This window comes from Chelonoidis abingdonii, chromosome 1, assembly GCF_003597395.2.
Source record: "Chelonoidis abingdonii isolate Lonesome George chromosome 1, CheloAbing_2.0, whole genome shotgun sequence".
NCBI classification, from domain to species: Eukaryota; Metazoa; Chordata; order Testudines; family Testudinidae; genus Chelonoidis; species Chelonoidis abingdonii.
Genome location: NC_133769.1, coordinates 310,549,061 through 310,574,570, shown reverse-complemented (window position 1 = coordinate 310,574,570; position 25,510 = coordinate 310,549,061). Strand labels below are relative to the sequence as shown.

The following is a 25,510-nucleotide window of genomic DNA, read 5'->3' as shown; positions in this document are numbered from 1 at the left end:
TTTATTAGCATCATTTTCCCAATTACACTCCACCCTCTGTGGAAAGTGATCTTTGTTAGACCAGTTTGTCCGATATAAAGCTTTTGTGCCTCGGCTCCTAACTGCATTTACACTTTACTAGAATAAGACTTATTTCTAAATTGAAAATGTTGGGCTTTGGCCATGAATTGCATATGCCACAAATCATAGACATCTTTGGTATCTTCAGGAGTAGCTCCATTTGCCTTTCAATTTTCTAGTTATTGTGTTACTATTTTGTTAAAGATCCTTTTATTTTTTTTAATTTAACCTAAGCTCTAGGACTTTGATTTTCTTCTTTATTATTCTGCACTGCATGCTTTGTTGAGCTTGGGAATCATTTCTAACTCAAGATTGGCATCTGTCAGAGATACTTACAAATAATTCCCAAGTTGGAGATTTGGAAGCCAACTGACTGAAGTTTAAATCTGCAACATATACAGCTTTCACCTATGAAACCCCTGGCAATCTTTAGCATAGCATGGAAATTAAATGGAATTGTTTTCAGCCTCAGTGCACAGATTTTAAATTCATAGCTACAGACCAGGAAAGGGCACTGTTGGATCATGAGACATGCAAGGCTGACTGAGATCTCCAAAGTGTTTAAAGGTTTATCTCTTCAAAGACTGCAGATTCCACCACCCCATACAATCATCTGGCTTGCAATCTGAGAAATGCTAGAACTCCAAGAGTTAAGAACCTAGCAAGCATAGCTAGCATTCAGAATTGGGTGACCTTTGAAATTCCCAAAGCTACCAAGATTAGTGATGTTCTTGTTTATTTTGATGAATGAACTTCAGATATTTTGGATTCTGCGGTGTTTCAAGATTCGCTGTTCTTTGGTGTTGGCTTGAAGACTGTCCAAAGGAAAATCCATGTCTGCTAAAGTCTCATGTACATTTCAAATCATATCTGGGAACTGTATGTTAAAGTATTTGGTTTTTAAAGCCAAATAGCAAAGGAGTAAAATGCTGCTTCAAGGTGAGTGACAGTTTTTTAAATTACAGTTGCATAGTGAAGAGGAAGAGGGGAAAGACTGTGTTGGAAGTCAAATCACAACTTCAGGAACTGGACATACTGTTTTATTCTTCTTCCCCACTAGTTTATACATGTGGTTCAAAGAACTCTATTCTTATGGTATTTTTCTTATTCCTAAGAGGTTAAGATTTTCCTCTGTTAAAAGAAAGGTATCGTTGGAAGCTTTGACAATACACATTCTAGAGGTTCAGATTAGGGCTTTGAACCGCTGTAAAATTCTTCCTTTTTCATGGAAGAATAGCTGATTATTTTTTAATTTATTTATTTAGAGTTCCATAAATTAGGTGTATTGCAATTTTTAAGTCATATATACAGTGGTTTCTAACATGTTTTTGCAGTGGCTTATATACCCCTCTGTGATTTTTGAATTGCTTTTAGAGTTGCCAAGTGTCCATCTTAAGCAATGATGTGGGAAGATCTCCGTGTTTGCAGGTCTCGGCCAGTTGCTACTTCAACTCGGCTGTTTCTGAATTGGCCTTTTTCTATGTTCCATATATAGCTGCTTTGGCCTCTTGGATTCTTCTGAGCTCCAGAGAGGTGAACTTCTTAATAGATGGGGGGGAATGTGGTAAATGGTATTAAATGCTCTAGTCTGTTTATCTGCCAGTCATTGTTCTCATCACATTTTATTCAGTGGTTTCAAGATATGCTGTGTTAATGCTTGATCCTGCTGGCTTCTGAGCATTGCTGAAAGGAGCATGGAAGACCAAAGAGCTAGCCCTCAGCTTTTGCTCAACATCTGTATGTGCAGTGATGCTTCTGCAATGTGGAGAAATGTGCATGGTGCTCAGCAGAGTCAGCAAATCTCTGAACCCACGCTGAACAGATTGTGAGGAAGAGACACAGAAGGCATGATGGGGGAGGTGAAAGTAGTAAGGGTAAAGGCATGTAAGTGTAATCCAGGAATACAAGTTATGTGCATGGTGAACTTTGTTAGGATTTTCAGTTATTCCAACTTCCTGCCAGGAGTGTTTCACTCAAGTGCACTGAGGGGCTGCACTTAAGAAAAAAACAGAGAGTAGGAAAGCCAGGAGGGCCAGACAGCTGGCTGGAGAGTTTCAGAACATTCCTCTGAAATGGTCTGTCTTCTATTCAGCTTCTCTGGGTTACTGATTATAATGAGTACAATAGTTTTGCTGAGTCATCAAATTGCAGCACCCACTCTTTTCTCTTAGTTCATCTTGTTGAATCAGTTGCAACTAAGCACCATATTCAACAAGCCTACTAGTGGCTCGCAACTCGCTGCTCTCTCACAAATCTCAGAACCACAGGACTAAGTTCTTGGGAGGGACTATTCAGTATTTTGTATTCTCTTTTTGGGCTTGGGAGGATAATGGTAGGCTTTATGTACTGGAATTTCTTGGATCTCTGTATTAAAATATGGAGTTCAGTACAATATTTTTTCCTCTTTTTGGCCCAATTTTCATACCTGAATGTGTATATTTCAGCATCAAAATCTGGATTTACATGTTGTACTATTTTAAGTAAATTGGTTAATAAAACTAAACATGGGAGAGGTTAAATATCATGCAGGTGAGAAGTAGAAGGCACTTAACTGTGATTCCTGAACTTTTCCTGGCTTCAGTGTATTGAAGGGAGTACCAGTGAGGAGTATGTGGAATGAGAAGACTACAATGAGTATGTGCAGAAAGGCTAAGAAGATCTGGGTTTCCAGCAGCAGCCAAGCAGTAAACCTTATAGAAGCCTTGTTCTGATATTAACTCTTCTTGGCGTCTCACTCTTTGAAAGGCTAGCTAAGGTCTTCATTCCCTGCAAGGGTCTCCACTCTCTCTGGAACTCCACTCTCTACAAGTTTGTATCCACTTTTTATTTCTCAATAGTTTGCAAAATATGACTTTTCAGATACCCTTAAACTTCAAAGAGGTGTGGCTGTCTTTGTTTGTAGGCCCTCAAAGAGCAGAAAACGGGAATGGAATTGAGTGCTGGAGTGTGTGGGGCAAGGGGGAGGGCTTTGCTTGCAGCTGCAAGCTTTTCCCTGGGCAGCTTCCCTGGAATGACTTTTTCAATTTACCAACAAAAACTCTAGAACTACTTTGCTGTGCTGAACAATTCAAGCAACTGAAAGATGCATTTGAGCAACTGTTCAAAATATTTCAAAGGGACAAAGAATATTCTGTTTTTTTCTAGACCAATTTTCACCTGAACCCAAACTAGAATGGACAAATTTCAGTTTCATTAATTGACTTAAATATCACTCCAGTCAAATTCAAGGTAATGAAGCAAGCTTGGTGAATGAATATAAATGCCTGCTATTTGAGACATACCAGAATTTTGCAGGAAGGCTGTTTGTGCTCGCCTTTATGTGAACAGACCTTTTCTACTATGAATCAGAACAAGTTAAAACACACCAATCACCCAATAGACTCAAACCAAACCTGCATTCTCTAATGTGTATGGCCAGATAAAGATTGATATTGTGACATTGATTTCAGAGCAGCAATGACAGTCTTCCTGTATTTACTCCTTCTCCTGCAGCTCCCAAGCCACATGTTGTCCTTCAATGGATCTGAACTTGCCTCCAGCTCATGTCCAAGGAATAGGATCTGGTCCTTTTTATTTTGTAAAACAAAGTGTACACAGGGATATTTCTTTAACTTCGATTTAAATTAGGAGCAGTATTTAAGCTCCTGAGAAGTTTCCAATGGCAGCCCTTACTACTGCAGAATGTTTGAACGTACCAGATTATATTATTGGTATGTCTTACCAATTATTGCCCCTCTACATTTATTTAAGATATAGCTGTATATTTTGAGATGGGCCAAGAGATGTCAAGGGCTGTACCATGCTCACTAGTGTGGTCAAGAACGCTTCTTTTACATCTGTTTCAAAAGGCAGCACCTCCGCTGACAAAGTACCACTAACACCATATAGGCACATTGGTTCAATACGAACTCAGGAAAGAGTATGCTCTATTGAGCCACCAGTGCCACTTAACAGATTCCAGTAACACGAGCTTGTCTGACAATGAATTCACTTCTTCCCTTCTCAGACCAAAGAGCTAATTTTTTTCAAAACATTGAATATAGGCAGAAGTCTGCTTCATCACTGACATCTTTAATTCAAGCAAGATCATCTCATAAACTTGTCTAAATAGCTCTATTTCTCAATTAGAAAAGAGGCAGAACTGTTTAAGGATATTTAGTCTTTGATTAATAGCACTTCACTAGTGCTTTAAGCACTTGCAGAGGTTTTTCAAGCAGCTACTTTTACGAATAAAACATTACCATCTGAAAAGTTAACCTTATCAGAAACTGAAAACAAATCATTCCAAGCAGCGGGGCGGGGGGAGGGAGGAAGACTCTTTTTCACTATTTTTTTTTGAAAATGATATAAGTTACAGGGCATAAGGGCTCCAAAGAGATGTGGCAAGTAGTTAAGGCCCCAAATTTGACTTACATTTAAATTGTTATAATCAGATGGTGAGTGCCCTCCAAATTCTAAAGGTACATTTTAAAAATTCAATGTAATGTTGCCGCAAAAAAACAACAACAAGACAATCATTATTTATGGGATATGGGGGAATGGAAAGAATCTTCACTGAAAAGGATACAGCTGAAGGGAGAAGAGGGAAAGACCTGAAAATACTGGGGAGTTGGGATTTACAAATGAGCAAAGGGATAGGACCAGTGGATCAAGAGCTGAAGGAGGCAGGCAGGGAGGGACAGAGAAGGGGCAATAGAGTGGAGAAGAAAAGGAGGGGCAGAAAGCAAAGGCTAAATGATGAAACAGTGTGGGAGGAGGAAGGAGAAAGTGAATAGGAAAAAGGGGAGAAAAGTCAGAGGGTCAAAATGAGGAAAGGAGATGACAATGGGGGAAAAAAGATGCAAGGGGGAAGGGAAGGAGAGAGTAGACATGTTGCATAGTGTCCCTGATAAAACTCCTCTATCCTAAAACATTTTGAAGAGTGAAATAACACAGGACAGCAAAGAGTACAGAGAGTCTAAATTACAAAGAAACAGTGGTTCAAAGAGATTGTATGAATAAATTAAAGCATTCAGTTATCAGGGCATTAACACAAGGAGAGGAAAGCTTAGAGGCAACAATACAATCAATATGTTCTAGGGGTCAGGAAAGGAAAGCGAGATGGTTAGAAGCAATGAGAAGGGCAGTTCCAAACTGATGGATTCTAAAAAAAAAAAAAAAAAAAGCTTATGGAGTTATTTAAGGTTAGGGTGATGTGGTCACACTTTTGTATAAGGGTGATGAAGGAAGATAAAAACACTGCACACACCAAGATGGGACTCAGAGGCTAAAAGGAAGGAAATGCAATAGTCTAAACACGAGTAGTTGGAATGAGGATTGAGCAGTGTTGCAGCCAGTGGAAGTGGTGACTTGCACACACAGGAGATAAGGAAGGCTTAGGAAAGCAAAAATCAGTGTTGACACCAAGGTTATGGAAGGTAAAGCAAAAAAGGAGATCTGAGTTGAGAGACATATTTTGGAGAAGGAGTTGTTTGAGGATGCACTCTTTGTCCAAATGAGGCACTTCCACCTTTGAGATAATTGGATGACGGAGGTTAAGACAAAGCCATAGTTTACCTGATCAAGACAGGCTCAGAGAATGAATGAGCAAAGAAAGGTTAATAAAAGTGGCAGACTGCTGAGTGTTATCAAGATGACTGTTTAGGAGAAACAAAAAATAAACAACTGAGGAGAGATGGGAATAAAAACAGAGAGGAATGAAAACTATCCTGCAAGTCCCAGTTAAGTAGAGTAGTTGTGACTCACTTGGTCTACAGTAGATATGCTGGGTAAAAAGAGAAGCAAAAAGGAAGGATGTCAAATTCCTTTTGGAACTAAAGAACTTCTGGGTAGTAATGACAATTGCCAAGTCAAGGAGAGAGACCCTGGTATTATCAATTCCTCCCAGCCTCCCATTATATGTGGAATTTAAAATCTGCAGCACATAAATTCAGTTCTTCTCTTGGTTTTCTCTCAGTTTGTTTCAGTATTGCCACCCTCATACCTTCAAAAATCACATCTGAGCCCCCAAAATATAATGAAATTGGCTTAAAAATCACGATTACAAAAAAAAAATAGGTATTTTTATTTGCCTTCTGGCATTTGAGCCTTTAGTACTTGAGTCATATTTAGTACTTGGGTCACTGCAGCCCTTGAGGTCTTGAAACATAAAGCTGAGATTCTCACATAATCACTTGCCTCCAGGAGCTGGAGCTTTAAATAAAACAGCAAATATCATGAGACTCATGATAAAATCCCAAGAGTTGGCAATACTGACTCCCATTTCATTCTGAATCTACTGCAGTGCCAGTGTTTGCCAAGAGCTTCTTGCCAAGGTTTTGTTATTAGACCCGATTGGACCATAAGCAACCTCCAACCTTTTCAACTCCTCTACACTCTCCCTGTCTTTGCAAATAACCACATCCAGTTTTGAAATATTTCAGTAACTGATTCCTCATTCAAAAAAAAAGTCCTAAATAAATTACTGAAATTACTTGTACATCACACATGTAGTAAGGCAAGAAAAAGACAGAACAATGTTGTTTAGAGTCTACTAAGCAGCTGTAGAAAAAATTTCAATAGGCAAAGAAAATGTTTCTTCAGACTAATGCTTTGGTCTCTCAACCCTTATGTCTGCCTGTAATGGAAATGGGATGGGTAAAACTAATGTTAGAGGAGGGTGGATTTTTTAAAAATTACTAGTTATCCTGTATGTGTTGCTTGTTCAATCCCTAACTCCTCTGTGAATAGAAAGTCCTAAAATAATTCCCATGAGAAACTACTTTGAACATCTGCCATCACCATGGATGTAACTACTGTAATGAATTGCTGTGTGTAGACTGTAGGCAGCATGGTGTGGAAAGGACTTTAAAGCAACACCATCTGAGTACGAATAAGACTTTGAAATAGAGTAAATTATCTTCCCATTATGCAGGCCTAACACCAACTAACATTAATGGGAGCAACCTACACACAGGATAATTAGTGCCCTTGGAGTTTAGACTCACAGCTATTGAGAACTCTAGCTAAAGTGTGCATAAAGTTAGGGAAAATGTTTAAATTGCTTCATTCTTTAGTTAGACTGTGTCTGAAGGTGAAAAGCAAAATTCGCATAGTACTAGAATAGCTGGTAATTGACCGAATTTACTTTATATATACATATATAGTGCTAATTATATTTTCGCTAGTTATTTTGCAGTTTTCAAGCTTCCACCAGATCATTTTCTTAAAGTATAAAGGATGATGCAATCTATTTCCATTCTGTTTCCTAACAGTAGGAAGAGGCATTTACCAGACAATTCAATATAGTAATAATATTGCTGTTATTGATTTATTATCAGAAGTATTTATAAGATGACCATCACTGTGGTATATAAGGACCCCTTACCGTAGTGAGAACAAAGCCAAGAATGGGGATCACATAGTTAACCGCTATGCAAAGAGGTGACTGTGTTTTCTTGAGAGAACTCAAAGCAGTGGTTAGCAGTCACATTAAATGTCAGAGGGTTCAAGACCCTGACATTGATGGAAAACCTGAATGAAGAGGTGCCTTAATGTGGCCAAGCTGGGACTCGGATTTATTTCTTGTAGGATCCAATACTGGAGGCATGGGCAGATCACCAACAATGCCTGCCCCTGACTGCCTTGATCTACACACTAGGAATATATAGCTGAAACTTGCTTTCTGAGAATAGTTGTCATGGTGGGGTATTGGAAAAGGTGTGTGAGATAACTGGATCTGTTTGGGCAGTATAGATATGTGACCAGCACCTGGAATTTTATTCAGAACTGAGCTGGCAGCCAGTGGAGATTACAGACTCATAGGGTGAGAAGGGACTGCCAAGATGCAGAATTTGTTGTGTCTAAACCGTCCAAGACAGATGGCTACCCAGCCTCCTTTTGAAAACGTCCAGCAAAGGAGATTCCCCAGCTTCTCTAGGCAGTCTGTGCCATTGTCCTACTGTTCTTACAGTTAGGAAGTTTTTCCATAATTTAATCTAAGTCTGCTATGGTGTAGTTTGAACCCGTTGCTTCTTGTCCTGCCCTCTGTGGCAAGAGAGAACAACTTTTCTTCATCTTTTTTATGCCAGCCTTTTAAGTTTTTGAAGACCCCTATCATGTCCCCGCTTAATCTCCACTTTTCCAAACTAATCCTATCCAGTTCCTTCAGCCTTTGCTCAAATGGCTTGCATTCCAACCCTTTGATCAGGAGCGGCTCCAGGCACCAGTGCAGCAAGCACATGCCTGAGGCGGCAAACCGCAGGGGGCCAGCCTGCTGGTCACCGTGAGGTCGGCAGTCAGGCAGCCTTCAGCAGCATTTCTGTGGGAGGGCCACCAGTCCCGCCGTTTTGGCGGCAATTTGGTGGCGGGTACGCCAAAGGTGCAGGACCGGCAGATCACCTGCAGAACTGCCACTGAATCCAGGCCCTCAAAAGGGGCCCATAACCATCAGGTACACACACCAATCCCTTACCTCTCTCTCTCCTCATAGAGTTTTGGAACCCATGTCCCATGTTTAGCAAGTACCACCCAACTGAGGTTGAGTCATTTCTGTCACAAAGCAGTCCCACAGCTCCCTATTCACACAATCAGGGTGACAAACTTTTTTTTCCCTCCTGCCCCAATAATAAAGAAATTGGGGATTCCAGAGCTGTAAAAATCACCCTCCCAAGCTGCTGTGGGGTTATGCTAAGTTGTTATGCTAAGTGGGGGTGGATGCCAATGGAAATTCCTAACATTCTTTCCATACTCTCTATCATTCACCACCAGATGTCAGGATAGCGTATCCTGACTCTGCTTACAACAAAAACCACTTAGAAAAACCTCTGTAGAGAGACACAGAGAAACTCTGGACTCTCAAGCCCAACCATTTTTTTCCTCAGGAAAACATTGTTTCCACAAACTCTTAAGAAAAACTGCTAACTGTCCATTTTAAATGGAAGCGCCATGAGTGAGCCAGACACTAGACACTTGTATCAGTAAGCAATTCAGGACAAAGAAGGGAACAGTCTTACAGAAGAAAGGGATATCATCAAAAGGTGGATAAACGACTGCTCTGTTCTATACAACTACTATACAGATGGAGATCCTAGTGTCTTAGACAGCCCATATTCAACAGAGAAGGATGACTTTCCAATACTATGTGAAGATGTGGAGACAGTTGTGAAATCACTCAAGAATGGAAAGGCTACATTGACAACAGCCCAGCCAAACTGATGAAATTTGGAGGAGAAATAGTAATAGATCTACTCACCAAGATCTGCAACAAGATCTGGCAGACTGGTGAGTGGCCCTTCACATGGATGCAGTCATTAATCATCACTCTGCCAAAGAAAGGCAACCTGCAATTGTGTCAAAATTACCAGACTATAAGCTTACTTAGCCATCCCAGAAAAGTGATGTTGAAAGTCCTATTGAACAGATTGAAGCCACAAGTGGAGAATATCATCACTGAAGAACAGGTTGGCTTTTGTGCTGGAAGAAGTACCACAGAACAGATTTTCAACCTTCATGTTCTATGTGAGATGTACTTACAACATCAGCAGGACATCTACCATGTCTTTGTTGACTTCAAGAAGGCGTTTGACAGAGTATGGCACAAAGCTCTCTGGACAACATTCTTACCATTAAACTACTGTATGCCTGGCTTCAGTTCACTGATGACATTGATGACCTGGCAGGCAGCGAAGATGAATTTGCCAACCTTGTGAAACAATTGGATGAAACCTCTTCAAAATATGGCATGGAAATTAGTGCAGAGAAAACCAAGCTGATGACAAACAAATGTGATGGAATCAGCTCACATGTCACTGTCAGTGGCAAGAGCTGGAGACAGTGAAACAGTTCAAGTATTTGTGGGCAATCATCACTGATGAAGGATCCAAGGCAGAAATTTGGGCAATAACTGTGCAAACAATAGCAGCAGTAGCAATGCTGAAGCCAGTTTGGAGGAATAAGAACATCTCCCTGGAATCCAAACTGAAACTGCTGCACACATTGGTCATCTCCATTTTTCTGTATTTGTGTGAGACATGGACCCTTATGGCAGAACTTGAACGGAAAATTCAGGTAGTAGAGATGACATTCTTCCCTAAAATCCTGAGCATCTCCTACTTCGACCACATCACCAATGAAGAGGTCTGCAACATCATCATCCAATGCTCTGGGTCATATGAAGACCTCCTGACAACTGTGAAGAAGCGCAAGCTGAAGTGGTACGGCCATGTAACAAGATCATCTGGCCTATCCAAGATCATCCCCCAAGGGACAGTACAGGAGAAGAGAAAAAGAGGTAGACAGAAGAAGAGATGGATTGACAACATAAAAGAGTGGACAGAAATGGACTTCGCAGAGACTCAAGCACTGACACACAATCATCAGCGGTGGAGACAATTGGTTGATTGCTCATCAATGCAATGGCGCCCCAACGACCAATGCGGTTATGGGGATGATGATGATGATGATGATGATGAATGAGCAATGTAAGACCAAAGTATACAGTTGGTTGGTCGGAATTTCCCAAATTTCAATGTTCATAAAAAATTCAGTTTTCAATGGGAAAAAAACCTCAGGTTTGTCACTGAAAGTTGTTGTGGTTTTCAACCATCTCTAATTATTGGAAATGACCAGTGAAGAGACAGTATGAATACAAAGTGAACATGGTCTCACAGGATATGGCTCATTACACATGGACTCCATTGGCTATTATTGCAATTTGGTAAGTCAAATGTAATCGAAATAGCATACTAATTAAAATAATAATAATAAACTTACTAATACAACCTGTTCATAAAACACACAAGTAGAGACATATGGCATAGATGTCAGGATAGTTGACCTGATCCCCCAAAAGGTAAGAGGATTATTCTTTCTCTTCCTGGACATGCGAGGACCTTTATCCCATTACTGCTTACTTTGCTTAAGAGCCTTCAGTGAGGGACCTTGTTAAAGGCTTTCTGCAAGTCCAAGTATATTATATCCACTGGATCACCCTTGTCCGCATGCTTGTTGACACTCTCAAAGAATTCTTACAGATTGGACATCCTAGTCGACATTCTTATTTGCTGCACCATGACAGCACATTGAACCACCACTCCTGACCAACAACCTTAATGCTAAAGACCTACAGATTCACAGCAGCCATACCTCAGGCACATGATTGGTTGGACAGACAGCCTTCTCATTGGATAAATGGACTATATAGAGACTCCAACAGGAAGAGGAAGCTATCTGAGCAACAGACAATTTACTGGTTCCTACCTAGACAGACTTTCCTGACCCTGCCCTGCTGCCTCATCCAACCCTGCCCTGCTACCTTGCCTGACCTCGCCTCCCTAACCCACTGCCCTGGCCCCTTGGGGTGGATCTTCCAGTTACTGACTCCTTTTAGACCATTGCCCTGAATTGCCTCTGATAGTGATTGACCTCCTGGCTCCCTGGGGTGGCCCTCTAGCCTGCTTTAGCCACCGGCCATTGCTTATTAGGCTGTGTCTACACTGCCACTTTCAGCCCCAAAACTTTAGTTGTTCAGAGGTGTGAAAAAACACCCCCCCAAGTGACAAAAGTTTTAGCACGGATAAGTGCCAGTATAGACAGTGCTTTATCGTCGGGAGCCGCACTCGCAGCAATAAAGCTACCACTGCTCGTTCAAGGTAGTTTTATCACTCTCCAGTGATAAAGCATGACTACACTGCCCACATCATAGTGCTGCCATGGCTGCACTGTAATGGGGGCAGTGTAGACAAACAAAGTTTTGATTTGCGTATGACACACCATATAATAAAGGTAACAAAATATAAAGTATTTTGTGTGCCCCAGAGAAGTGCTGGTAGGAGACAGAGCTTTATTTCCTGATCCTAATCAATCTTGAGATGGATTGTAAAACGTTAGTATTCTCTGTTCTATGTCAGTATTGTCTTACTGCAGTGGCTATTGCTACAAATCCTAGCCTTTCCAAGACTCTGCAGTGAAAAGGAGGTGAAGCAGTAACAGTCCTTTTTGCTGATGTTTCTGGAAAAGGATCTTTCCTCATATTAAGTGTCCTTTCTGAAGATAAATCCCTTTTAGAGTCCGCATGTTGTTTTGTAAGGAAACTGACAAAGTTGATTGTCTGTAGATAAAAAGGGTGTTTTCCTATTAATTAATTTAGAAGAGTTATTAAGATTCAATTTTAAGAATTCCTATCACCTTTTCAGAAATGATCTGAGTTGCTTTAATTTAAGTCCAGTAACAAGGGACAATTTACTGACCATTTATTGTTAAAATTTTGGGATTAATTTACAGTTGTTCTAGTGCACCAAATTCAGTGTTATTTCTATTATTAAAAAGTTAAATGGGTGGGTACTTTCAGTTTGTTAATTACAAGTGATTATTTTGTTGTGTTGCAATTGCATTCTTTAGCTAAAGAAATGAAGGACTTTACTAGCTGTGCCTTCCCATCTTATCTGCTCTTGCTTATTCTGCTCTCTACCCCAATACTTTGCTCCAGCAATAATGCTCGATAATAAAACTACGTGTTTGTCTACATCTACTTTCCTGGTGCCCCTTACTCTTGAATGCTGTCCCCAAATCATAGAATATTAGAGCTGGAAAAGACCTCAGAAGGTCATCTAATCCAATTCCCTGCTTAAAGCAGGACCAACACCCACTAAATCATCCCAGCCAGGGCTTTGTCAAGCTGGGCCTTAAAAACCCCTAAGGATGGAGATTCCACCACCTCCCTAGATAACCCATTCCAGTGCTTCACCACCCTCCTAGTAAAATAGTGTTTCCCGATATCCAGCCTAGACCTCCCACACTGCAACTTGAGACCATTGCTCCTTGTTCTGTCATCTGCCACCACTGAGAACAGCCTAGCTCCATAGTCTTTGGGAACCTCCCTTCAGGTAGTTGAAGACTGCTATCAAATCTCCCTCACTCTTCTCTTCTGTAGACTAAATAAGCCCAGTTCCCTCAGCTTCTCCTCCTAAGTCATGTGCCCCAGCCCCCTAATAATTTCCATTGCCCTCTGCTGGACTCTCTCCAATTTTTCCACATTCTTCTTGTAGTGTGGGGCCCAAAACTGGACAGAGTACTTCAGATGAGGCCTCACCAATGTCAAATAGAGGGGAATGATCACATCCCTCGATTTGCTGGCAATCCCCCTACTTATGCAGCCCAAAATGCTGTTAGCCTTCTTGGCAACAAGGGCACACTGTCGACTCATATCCAGCTTCTCATCCTCTGTAACCTCTAGGTCCTTTTCTGCAGAACTGCTTCCTAGCCATTCGGCTCCTAGTCTGAAACAGCGAATGGGATTCTTGTATCCTAAGTGCAGACTCTGCACTTGTCCTTGTTGAACCTCATCAGATTTCTTTTGACCCAATCCTCCAATTTGAAGCCTACAAGTTATTCACGGTTTGGTAAAAGACCACTGGGGGTAACAAGACAAAGTCCGTCACCAAAGGCTCTTAAGCAAAGTAAGCTGTCATGAGATAAGAGGGAAGGTCCTCTCAGGGATCAGTAACTGGTTAAAAGGTATGGAACAAAGGGTAAGAATAAATGGTGAGTGAAGAGAGGTAAATAGTGGTGTCCCCCAGAGGCCTGTACTGGGAGCAGTCCTATTCAACATATTCATAAATTACCTGGAAATAGGGGTAAACAATGAGGTGACAAAATTTGCAGATGATACAAAACTACTCAAGATAGTTAAATCCCAAGCAGACTGCAAAGAGTTACAATAGGATCTCACAAAACTGAGTGACTGGGCAACAAAATGGTAGATAAAATTCAATGTTGATAAATGCAAAGTAGTACACATTGTAAAATAAAATCCGAACTATACATATGAAATGATGGGGTCTAAATTAACTGTTACCACTCAAGAAAGAGATCTTGGAGTCATTTTGGATAGTTCTCAGAAAACATCCACTCAATGTTCAGCGGCAGTCAAAAAAGCAAATTGAATGTTGGGAATTGTTAAGAAAGGGATAGATAATAAGACAGAAAATGTCATATTACCTCTATATAAATCCATGTTATGCCTACATCTTGGATGCTGTGTGCAGATATGGTTACTCCATCTCAAAAAAGTTATATTGGAATCGGAAAAGGTTCAGAAAAGGGCAACAAAAATTTTTAGGGATATGGAATGGCTGCCGTATGAGGAGAGATTAATAAGACTGAAACTTTTCAGCTTGGAAAAGATACAATTAAGGGGGGGATAGGATAGAGGTCTATAAAATCATGACTGGTGCGGAGAAGGTAAATAAGGAAATGTTATTTACTCCTTCTCATAGCACAAGAACTAGGGGTCCCCAAATGAAATTAATAGGCAGCGGGTTTAAAACAAACAAAAGGAAGTATTTCTTCACACAACACACAGTCAGCTGGTGGAACTCCTTGCCAGAGGATGTTGTAAAGGTCAAGACTATAACAGGATTCAAAAAAGAACTAGATAAATTTATGGAGGACAGGTCCATCAATGGCTATTAGCCTGGATGGGCAGGGATGGTGTCCCTAGACTCTGTTTGCCAGAAGTTGGGAATGGGTGATGGGATGGATCACTTGGTGATTACCTGTTCTGTTCTGTTCATTCCTTCTGGGGTACCTGGCATTGGCCACTGTCAGAAGACAGGATTCTGGTTTAGATGGACCTTTGGTCTGACCCAGTAAGGTCGTTCTTATGTTCTCCTGTTCTTAACAATTTGTAAAATGATTTAGACCCCACAAGGTATCCTATGTAATTCATGATTTTACTACTGTTACCCTCATGTTCTCTCCCCCATTTACTTTTATTGTCTGTGACATTCATCTGTTGTGCCTTGTCTTCAATTAGTTTGTAAGCACTTTGGGACCTGGACCATGTCTTTCTATGTATTTGTCCAATGCCTAGAACAGTGGGGCACCAGCCCTGATTGGGACTTCTTGGTACTATTGAATTACAAATAATAATTGAAAATTGAGATTCTGCTAAGTGACGAGAACTGTTCATGAGTATTATAAGCGCTCATGTTTCTAAAAAAACAGAAAGTATGTTGTTTCCTATGGTAAAGAGTCACTTGTAACTGTTCAAACAGAGTGTGTCACTTGATCCTTGCCCAAGAGTTATTCTTAAAATGTTGAAGGTGATAATATACAGCTCAGAATAAAATGTTTAGGCCTGGGGGGTTAGCTGTCTGGGTCAGGTAGCTAAAGATTAATGCAAACTTCACAAGCCTCCTTGTAACTAGCTTCTAATAACTTTGATGCGGATAGCAAATACTCTATAGCATTGCTTATACCTGTCACGTGAATTGACAACCAGTTTTGTCGCTTGCAGGTGATTCTTACAATATTTAATGGGCTCTTGTTCAGCCCACTTGCCAAACCGCAGTCAGCAGCATTGCACACTAAGCCTCAAATCCTCTCCCGGGCACCCAGCTCCAGTAAATGGGCTGAGCATATCCCCTGGAGAAAGGAGGGTAAGGAGTATTCCACCAGGGCCACATGTCTACACAGCCGACAGCACTGAGCCTCTGGCTTGTAGCTTGTGGCTCAGGCTGGAGCTTGAGCTCCAAAGACCAGGGCAGGAGTGGGCTTCAGAGTCTGAGCTCCAACCTGAGCTGCAACTTCAAAGCAATGTCTACACAGCCATTTTCATCGCAGTTATGTGAGCCTGAGTCTGTCGACCTGGGCTTAGAGGCTTGCTGTCACTGGCTGTGTCAACACACCTGCTGACAATGGAAATATCCACAGCTGTTATTCCAGCCAGGATAGGCTGTGAGGTCCTAGCACCTGAACTCCATCAGAGATAACAAGTCAACAGCTGTGCAGACCCAGTCCTTTCCATCTGTGCAACAGCTTTAGGGGATTTCTCTTGGAACTGGGTTAGGTGATACACAGGAGATGCACATTCTTCCCACTGCCTCCCCAAAGCAGTGGAAAAGTACAGGTTCTGTTGCATTAGTGTCCCTTCTGTACCTAACGGAGTGGGAGGTTATCCACTGGGTTAAAGTTTCTGTGTGGAAGTCAAGGTTAATCCAGTGGTGGTGCATAGCACTATGTAATGACTCTAGCTAACCATAAAGTGATGTCTGCTGGGCAGCATGAATATACTAGTTTATACATTTAGTTGCCTCGGTACACTGAAAAGAAGTGCAAAACTGCAACATTTGGAAGTTTGGTTCAGGCCTCTCTCTGAATTAGAGGAGCAAAATTTGAAAAATACTTTCTATTGGACTGGAGGTTTGTGTTTGCTTAGCCTTTTTTCTCAGATGTAGTTATTTGGTTTTTATGAAAAAAGCTTCTATCCTCTTAGTTGCCCATTAGACTCCTCACAACAATTCCTTGAGGGTAAATTTTATCATGGAAGAATGATTACATGCTTTTCAAAACAATTTCATTTGATATACCAATACTGAGGCTGCAGCTAAATCTTCCAGAGAGATGCTGTGGAGGTGCCAAATTAGACGCAACAATGAACCTACAGGTGTATTTTAATGACTACACTATATTTGCAATAATGTATTTGTATTGTTTGCAAAATAATAGAAATTAATTGGGTCAAACAAAGGTTTGTCCTGTCAAAAGTAAAGTATTTTTATTGCTAATGATGTATTGAGATCGCCTGTTCAGAGAACAAACTAGTTTGACAAAGATTTTGAGTCATGTATGTGCGATTACACAGGATTCAAGGGACTTTTTATGCAGCAAGGTCTGTTCAAGAGAGGCCTGGAGTGGTGTTAATATATAATTAAGTGGTGGTGGGTGTTAATATATTAAGTGGTGTTAAGTTAAGTGGTGTTAATACATAATTTCTTATCCTCTGGAAAGTAGCCTATTGTTACTGTCGATGGCAAATAAAATTCTGTAATATCAAGCTTGAAATCATTTAATCAGGTTTGTGCTTCTGTTACAAAATGCGGATAGAATTTTGGAGGGTTTTTTTTATTTGCAGCTATTTCATAGTGATATCACTGTCCAATAATGAAGACAGTAATGCATCATACTTTGCTAAGCCAAATGACCATTGTTGTTGCCAAGTATAAGAATGGTCAAGAGTAAAGTTCTTCTCTAGGACATTAACAGTATCCCTGAAATAACAGCTGTCACACTTCTCTATGTGTATTTATGCTCAGATAATTTATTTAAGTAGTGTTCTTGGTATATGCTTTATAGCCTTCCACATTTAGCTATACAAATTTAGGCTTATATTGCAGACTGTGCACTTCATTTGGCAAATGTAATTTCCATCCCTGCATACTAATCGATTTCTTCACAAACACCTGCTATCAGTTATGATAATAAAAATGCCATTCTAAATTGAAAAGGGGCCAAATGGAGCTTCCTAAGGAAATGACTTCAGTATCTTTCAATGCAGCTAATGTAGTAAAGTCCTTGTAGTGCCAAGGTAGGTTATCATTGGGGTTTTGTGTTTCTTTTTGTTTGTTTTTTTTTGAGTATTTGCATTTTATATAATTTTGCTCTATTACATCATTTCTCTGTCTAAACGATTCCTCATAACTGGAGAATTCGCAGGGAGGCAGGAGTGGAGTTTCCACATTTCCTCTCTCTTCAGACCAGATCCAAAAAGCGTTAGTTAGGCAAAACTCCCTAGTATAACAGGGCCTTAATCCTGACTGGAACCTCTGGGTGCTAGCATAGTATAAATATTAAACAGTCATGTCAGTTTCTATAACATTGCTGGGCAAAAGCTGTGAAGTCAATAAAGTTTTGCCTATTTCAGAACTTAAGAATTTTGCCTTTACACTGGATGTCAGTTTCTTCCCTAAAATCTATGTCTAATTTCAGCAGCCAGTCTATGAAGAGTGATTGAAATTTAGAACAACAATTTATGGCCTCGTCTCACTAACCTCTTGTTGACTATGCCCCCATCAAATGTACACAGAACAAAACTGTTTTCAGCACCATTGTGCCTTCCCACACTCAGAAATTTCATGCCTGTTTTCAGAAATAGTGAATCTCTAGTGGAGGTCAGCAGACATTTTTACCTCCATATGTACCTCAGTGGTAAAATGCATACATCTCAGCTCCACTACAGCTTATGCTATCAGTTGTACAAGTATGACTGCACCATTGCTGAGACACAGGTAAGAAACTGTCAAGAGTAGATACTGCCCTTGTAGAAAAAAAATGAATGATTTCCATGTTACATCAGGGCTCTAGCACACTTTCAGAATCAGTGTCAAAAATTCATTCACAGCTAAACTATTTTCAACACTAGTTTGAGGTGGTGGGGTAGGAAGAGAATCATTGCTGACATCTGTTGTCAGTAATAGGTCATTTTCTGAAGTCTCTCTTAGGACATTTCTCTTGGGCAGTGGTTCTCAACCTCTGTCCTTACCGTCAGCACTCTTCTCCCAAACTTTACACATCTGGCCACATCTGTCCTCCCATTTAGCAATATCAGAAGGGCAAGGTTGTCATGACCCCCTAACACCTATCTGCGATTGCCATGCGTATCCCAACCTCCATGTCACAAAATCCTGCTTTAGGATATTTATATAAGGTCTTGTCTGCACTGAAGAACTGAACCATTTGTTACTGAACCAGATTAAGTGTAAAGAATTAAGTGTCTTCACACTAGTCATACCAAACTGGTTTGTTTGCTCCATATCCGTACTTGGGCTGTCCTGAACTACTTCATTTGCAATTCCTTTTGTCTCACAATTCACAACTAGCTCCCAGAAGTAGTGCATCCTGGGAGATGTCACAAGGCCACTTAGGGCTTGACTAAACAGAAACGCTCAGGGAAGTGAATTAAGATAAATCGAATTTAGGACATTTTGATTCAGAATAAGGCTTTTCCACACAGGAATTAAATGCAATTTAACTAACTCACTTTAATTTGGATGAACTTTCCTGAGTGTCCTCCTTTAGACAAGCCCTTAGTGTACTGTGGGGCATTAATAGGGAGGACTAGTTGAACCATTTCAGCTTGTCTGTGTTCACTCTGGCACTCAACCAGTTGAAATTGAACCAATGAAGCTGTGAGAGTTTATTAGTCCTGCTATTTCTAATGAGCTACTAGACTCTTTGTAAACCATTAACAGACCATTTGAGATGTTCCTCTGTGTGGTGGACTCTCCAGACCCAAGAGTGGCAACTCAGACTTGAGCTGCATCCACACTACAAAATGCCTGGGCTCTGACCCACATCACAGCGGGACTCAGGCTCTGACGCTTCCTCCAGCAGGGTTCATAGGCCCCAGCCAAGAGGATTTCCTGACCCAAGTCAGACTCATTTCTGTGTGGATGGAAGGGGCGCTGGGGCATGAACTTGAGTCAGAGTTTGGGCTTAGTGTGCTATGTAAAACACAAAATTCTCTACAAATGTTCTTAAGGCTTTAACCAGTTTAATTTATCTAGACTAAACCTAAGAGTGGAGTGTTTACCTTGTATATCTTTATGTTGCATCACCTTTTGTCTGAACAATGCCCTCTATGTTATCTGCCAGCAAATGAGTCATTATATTGATTTTTTATTTATTTTTTTGGCATGTTCATTTTCTCATAGCTCTAACAGCCCAAGCTTATGCACTGAAGGAAGAGAATGACAGCCTCCGATGGCAGCTGGATGCTTACAGAAATGAAGTGGAGCTTCTAAAACAAGAGAAAGGACAACTCTTTCGGACCGAAGAAAGTCTCACAAAGGACCAACAGATGAAATTCCTGCAGCAGACAATGCAAGGCATGCAGCAGGTACAATGAGTCAATTTTTAATGTCTTTTCTCAGTAATGTACATGCAAAAGGGGCATTTTTGGTTAAGAAAAAAGCACTGCAAATTTTTGGACCGCTAAAATCAGATTTTGTAAGATGCTAAGGAACCTGACCATGATTTCTTTGCATACTCAAATGCCTGTTGATTTCTGCAGGCTGCTTTGGGTGTATAAGGATGGCAGCATCAGTCCACAGGGATTAAAGACCTGCTGACAAAGGGGATGTCTACACTGCGGTCGGAGGTGTGACTGCAGCATGGATTGGCCTAGCTCTGCAAGAAAGTAGCGGGTTTAAGAAGCCTTTTCCAACCTACCATGGCCAGTACCCCAAAGGCAGCAAGTCAGGTATAGGTCATAGCCCCACCATCCTTAAACAGCATCAGGGCTGTGCAGTGCGCTCAGGGGAGAGAACACACAGTACTACTGCAAAGGCTGTAGCAAGAGCTGCTGTGGCCCATGTTCCCACAACACTTCTAAAGACACTTGTCCATGTCCTCAGCAAGTGTAAACTGACATGCCACCACTGAAGTCAGTGGCGCTAGATTGACTTGCACTAGCTGAGGCCCTGGCCTATTATGACTGAGTGAGACATAATGTCTCCAGAAGCTGCTGCTGATGTAGCACACCTCCGCTTCCCCTCTACTGTGGCCAGTGGCTTAAAGCCACAGACTGGCCCTTTATTTCTAAGTCTCTTCTGTTTCCAAAGTGTTAATCAGCTCCCACTTCTGATATTATTGTTGGAAGTCGTAAATCCCCTCTCTGTGACATTGCAGTTAGTGGTCATTGTGAGGCCCCAGACTTATGCCTTCTGACCAGGAGTGAGCTTCAGTACAGATCTGTACATGAACACCCAGATCTCACCTTTCTTTTACAATATTGGGAGAATTTGTGGCCTAAGTGAATAATTTCTTAATAAAATATATGAGAATTAACAAATTAGGCATTAGTTGCTCTTCCAATTCAGGTATAAAAATAGAAGCTAAAGTGTCTTAGGCCTTCAAGCACTTAAGTACATGCTTTAAGCATGTGAATAATCTCTTCCTTACTTAAGCACATGCTTAAGTGTTGCTGACTTCATTAATGTTAAGCACATGAACACATGCTTTGCTAAATCTGAGCCTCAGTGCCTGTTCTCCATTGCCCTGCACTTTGTTTACCCATTCACACCAATGCAAATTGGTATAAGCTGCTACCAGATCCAAGTGGTAGTGTTTTTACACTCACTTGCCATTGGTTTAGATTGTCACCTGAGGTGCAAGGGCACAAGAGAATCAGGCCATGGAATTCTAATTGAATTAGTATTGAAACTTCAGCTAGATATCAATATTGTTAATCAAGCATGTTAAGAGAAAACCCATCGTTTAGTATCCGCTATCTAGCTGTGTCACAGCAACTGCAGTTTCCCATCCTCCATGTTTTTTTAAATCTTTGACATTTTGATGTGAGTTTTTGAATTTTTGCTAGTTTGGCATCTGGGATCAAGCCAACCAACTTCCTATGAGGGAGGATTACAAAAGGTTCAAGAAGATTGAAAAGGGGCTGCGGGGAAGCCGATTGAGGATATGCTGAGGATTGCAGAGATCAGGAGTTTTGTTGGGAAGTTGTTAGCAGATTCAACAGCTGAATGGAGCTGAGTAGGGTCACTTTTGTGGACAATTGTAATGGGTTTGAGTAGATCAATGTTTCTCAAACTAGGGTTGCCACTTGTGTAGGGAAAGCCCTGGCGGGCCGGGCCGGTTTGTTTACCTGCCCCATCCGCAGGTCCAGCTGATTACAGCTCACACTGGCCACGGTTCGCCGCTGCAGGCCAATGGGGGCTGCTGGCAGCCTTGGTCAGTAAGTCCCTCGGCCCACACTGCTTCCAGCAGCTCCCATTGGCCTGGAGCAGCGAACCATGGCCAGTGGGAGCCGCGATTGGCCGGGCCTGTGGACGGGCCAGGTAAACAAACTGTCCTGGCCCGCCAGGGGCTTTCCCTACACAAGTGGTGACTCCAGTTTGAGAAACACTGGAGTAGATGGGTTTGAGTTGTTAGTAGCACTTGTGACAGCTCACGACCTTTACACTTTTCCTGTGATTCATCCAGAAATATTTAGAAATTGGCCTCTCATTTAGGTAGAACCTATAGAGTCTGAGTTTGGTTGTCAGAAATGCTGAAGATTGACAGCTTCAATTGAAATCTATCAGCATAGCATGTGTACAGCACCTATGAAAATCAGGCTCTATATGAAATATTAAACACACATCCAGGTCTTGGCTAGTAATGGTTTAACAAGAAGACCTCTCTCATTCCCTTTTATCTTGTTGTATATATTATATTTGATTTAAGACAAGATGAACTGGTTTCCACCAAGTTCCTGAGGCCTACCTCATCCTTCTTCCTTTCCATTCACACCCACTTCCCCCTGCATCCCACCCCCTCCTCCCTCTCACTTCGAAAACTAAAGAATAATTGATTTGAGCTGCAGTTGAAGAGCAGGTCTGGCTGAGAAAATGGATGCATTTTGAGTGTCAAGGAATTTTCTGTGCACAGACTTGGTGCCAAACAGTAGCAAATAATGCAACACTAATGTATTTTTAATGCATTCCAGTTATCTGGTGATTTTTCAGGTTTCTTTTGCACACTTCCAGGACTGATGAAATGAGTGATTATTTTCTCTTCTCTCACCACTTCTGTTGCTCAAAAGCATTATCAGCAAAATCCCATAGATACTTGCTCATGAAGTATACCATATGAACAGTCATAGCAAACTAACAATTTATGTTGTTGAAAAATGTGTAATAGCAGCTTAGGCATTGAAGTTAGGTGTTTTTGAGTTAACTCCCTCCATGAATTTGTGTCACCATCTAATTTCATACCCACTATGAAGTCTCAAACAAATGGAAATAATGTCTTGTATCCATGGTAACAAATGAAGTACACTTTACCTGATCTTAAGATGGAAATTGAATTAACTTGTCATTACTGTATAGGTGTTGTTAGCTTCCATGTATTTCTGTATGGGGATGCACACACAAAATATATATCTTTTCAAATTGCTCTGTATTTGAGCATCTCACTTCTGGAAATGACGTAAGGAAACTATATGATCAGAGAGATTTTGCTATCAGAATGTTATTCCAGTGTTGTTTTGAGGAACAGGTTAGATATTTTAGGATCGAACATTAATCACTCAGTGCTAAGTATATTTGAATCTTGCCTTCCTAATGTGAAATGATTGAAAATGCCCAGACAACAGGACATGGGTTTTTACCATATAGAGATTATAGATGACATATATTCTAAGTGATACTGAAGCTCATTTTGATTAATTTTTAATGCATACCAGATGACTTTATGAATTTCTTAGAGAATTATTTATCAGACTATGAACAGCATTGGCCTGTAGACTGTCCTATAGTGTGGACCTTGTGCTGTGTCCTCACACTACCTTGGGAACATTGTTTCAGTTGAGACTTATGAAGAACAGGACTGAGGGTTTGACTTGGCCGTCTTTAGGAAGAGTCACAGGGAAGTCATACTGAACAAAAGGAAATGTCACAAAAACATAGTTAAAAATACTAAGAGCAAAAGGATTAGCCTGCAAAAGAACCTTTGTTCTGCTATTTACAATGCAAACAATTCAAACAGTGCAAGTGCTGTGATAACAAATGGCCAGTTTGAACCCAGGTCTTAGTCAGAACTGTCCTCTACTTGCCAGGGCATTTGGGTTGTTTTGCTGCGCATCCTGCATCTCCCACTGAAGTCACTGGGAGCTGGAGGTGCCCAACACTTGTCAGGTTTCAGGCTCTTCCTCAAAGGTACTTAGATGAAATCAATGGAAGTTAGATACCTAGATATCTTAGAGGAACTAGGTCCTACACTGTAAATTGGTTGATTATGGACCTTGCCATTACGTGCATTTCATTCATCATAAAGGATGCCATCATTATGTAAATATTAATAAATATTGGTGGGATTTTCAAAAGCACTCAGCATTCACCTAACTTTGCTGGAGCGCACTGGAGTTTGACCATTCACTTTAATGGGAGCCGAGTTTAGGCCAATGCTGAGCGCTTTTGAAAAGTCCACACTATTCTTCTAGACGTTGCTCTATCAGAGTTAAATTATGTAAGCCGTACTTCATCATAGTTGGAATGAAAAATATTGTCTTTTACCTAGAGGTGGAGGGGAAATTGTATATCCTCATGCAGGAGCACCACCAGCTTTTTTGGCACCCTAGGCGGCGGAAGGTTCCGCCTCCGAAATGCCATCCCAACAGAGGCGACAGAAGGTCCCGCCCCTGACAGAGGCGGCGGAAGGTCCCACCCCCGAAATACCTCCAACAACTGGGGCGGCCGAAGATCTGGCAGCCGCGGTCGCCGCCCCCAAAATGTTAGCACCCAGTCGCCTAATGGGTTGCACTGGCCCTGTCATCATGATCCCATTGACTTCAGCGGGTGGGGGCTGAAAGCATATTTCTTCACAGGCATGAGTTCAGTAACTTGTAGGATGGATCTATTTGAGATCTTTTTCTTCACTTCTTCCTTGTGGTTCATCCACTATCTAAACTCCCATGAACTTCAATCACATTCATTCCATTCACTCACATGCAAACTTTCCCAAGTGTCAAAAGTCACAGATACTTTTGTAAAAGCCTGAAAATCACAGAATCCAGGTCTGTCATGACAACTATAACAACCCATTCATCCTTAGGTGTGAATGTTCCAGCCACAGATGAATGCTAAGAACCCTAGCGTGGTCAAGTGGATAGGGCTTATTGTGGGTTATATTCATTAGTATATCCTGACTACAGAGGGCTTATTTATTCTGTTTTATCCTTCCACTCCATACTCACTAAATATTTACTCAGTGTGTCGCCCAGCATACACATGATCAAGATTAACCTGTTTATTCTAAAAATGCAGTATTAGAAAGGGGAGTAAATAAGAGAGAAAAAATATCACCCTTATATTCACTTTTTACCTGCTGAATAAATAGACTAGAGTGATTAAGTTGAAAATATTTTTATTGCTCTCCAGAGTATGAATCTTAATTTGATCTATAAATTTACAAAGAGCAACAGCATTAGCAAAAACCTGGTATTACTGAATGACATTTGAATTCTGAAAACAAGTAACCCTGTTTCTGGAAAGGGGGAGGAAGGGGCCCAGTAACAGTATGTCTGTTCTACAAGGGCTACATCTGTACAGATGCAGCGCTGCAGCCAGGGCCGGCGCTTCCATTTAGACGACCTAGGAGGTTGCCTAGGGCACCAGGATTTGGGGGGGTGGCATTTTGCGGCCCTTGGCAGCAATTCGGCGGCAGAGGGGTCCTTCCACGCTCTAGGTCTTCGGCGGCAGTTCTGCAGTGGGTCCTTCGCTCGCTCCGGGACTCGCCGCTGAAGTGTCCCGAAGTCCGTGAGTGCGGAAGGACCCCTCCGCCGCAGAATTACCGCCAACTACCGGGAGCGTGGAAGGGCCCCTGCCTAGGGAGCCAAAAACCCTGGCACGGCTTCTGACTGCAGCTATATCACTGTAGTGTAAATACTTACTACAACAACAGAAGGGGTTTTTCCATCACTGTAGTGAATCCACTCCCTGAGGAGAAAGTAGCTAGGTCAATGGAACATTTCTTCTGTCCACCTAGCTGCATACACATTGGGAGTTAGAGCCACCTAACTGCATTGTACAGGGTGTGAAATTTTTCACAACCTTGAGTGACATAGCTAGGTCAACCTAAGTTTTAGGTGTAGACCAGGCCAAAGGATGCATAAGCACTCTTTCCTTTAACATCC

General features: G+C 41.3%; 1 protein-coding gene across 1 annotated transcript in view; it reads left to right on the top strand.

Moving 5' to 3' along the window:
• Window positions 1-25,510, top strand: part of ENOX1 (ecto-NOX disulfide-thiol exchanger 1) — a 415,538-nt gene that overhangs the window by 325,493 nt on the left and 64,535 nt on the right. The window contains exon 11 of the mRNA XM_032781770.1: window positions 19,533-19,717. Within this exon, the coding sequence (XP_032637661.1) occupies window positions 19,533-19,717 (185 nt within the window). The remainder of the gene's footprint in view (window positions 1-19,532; window positions 19,718-25,510) is intronic.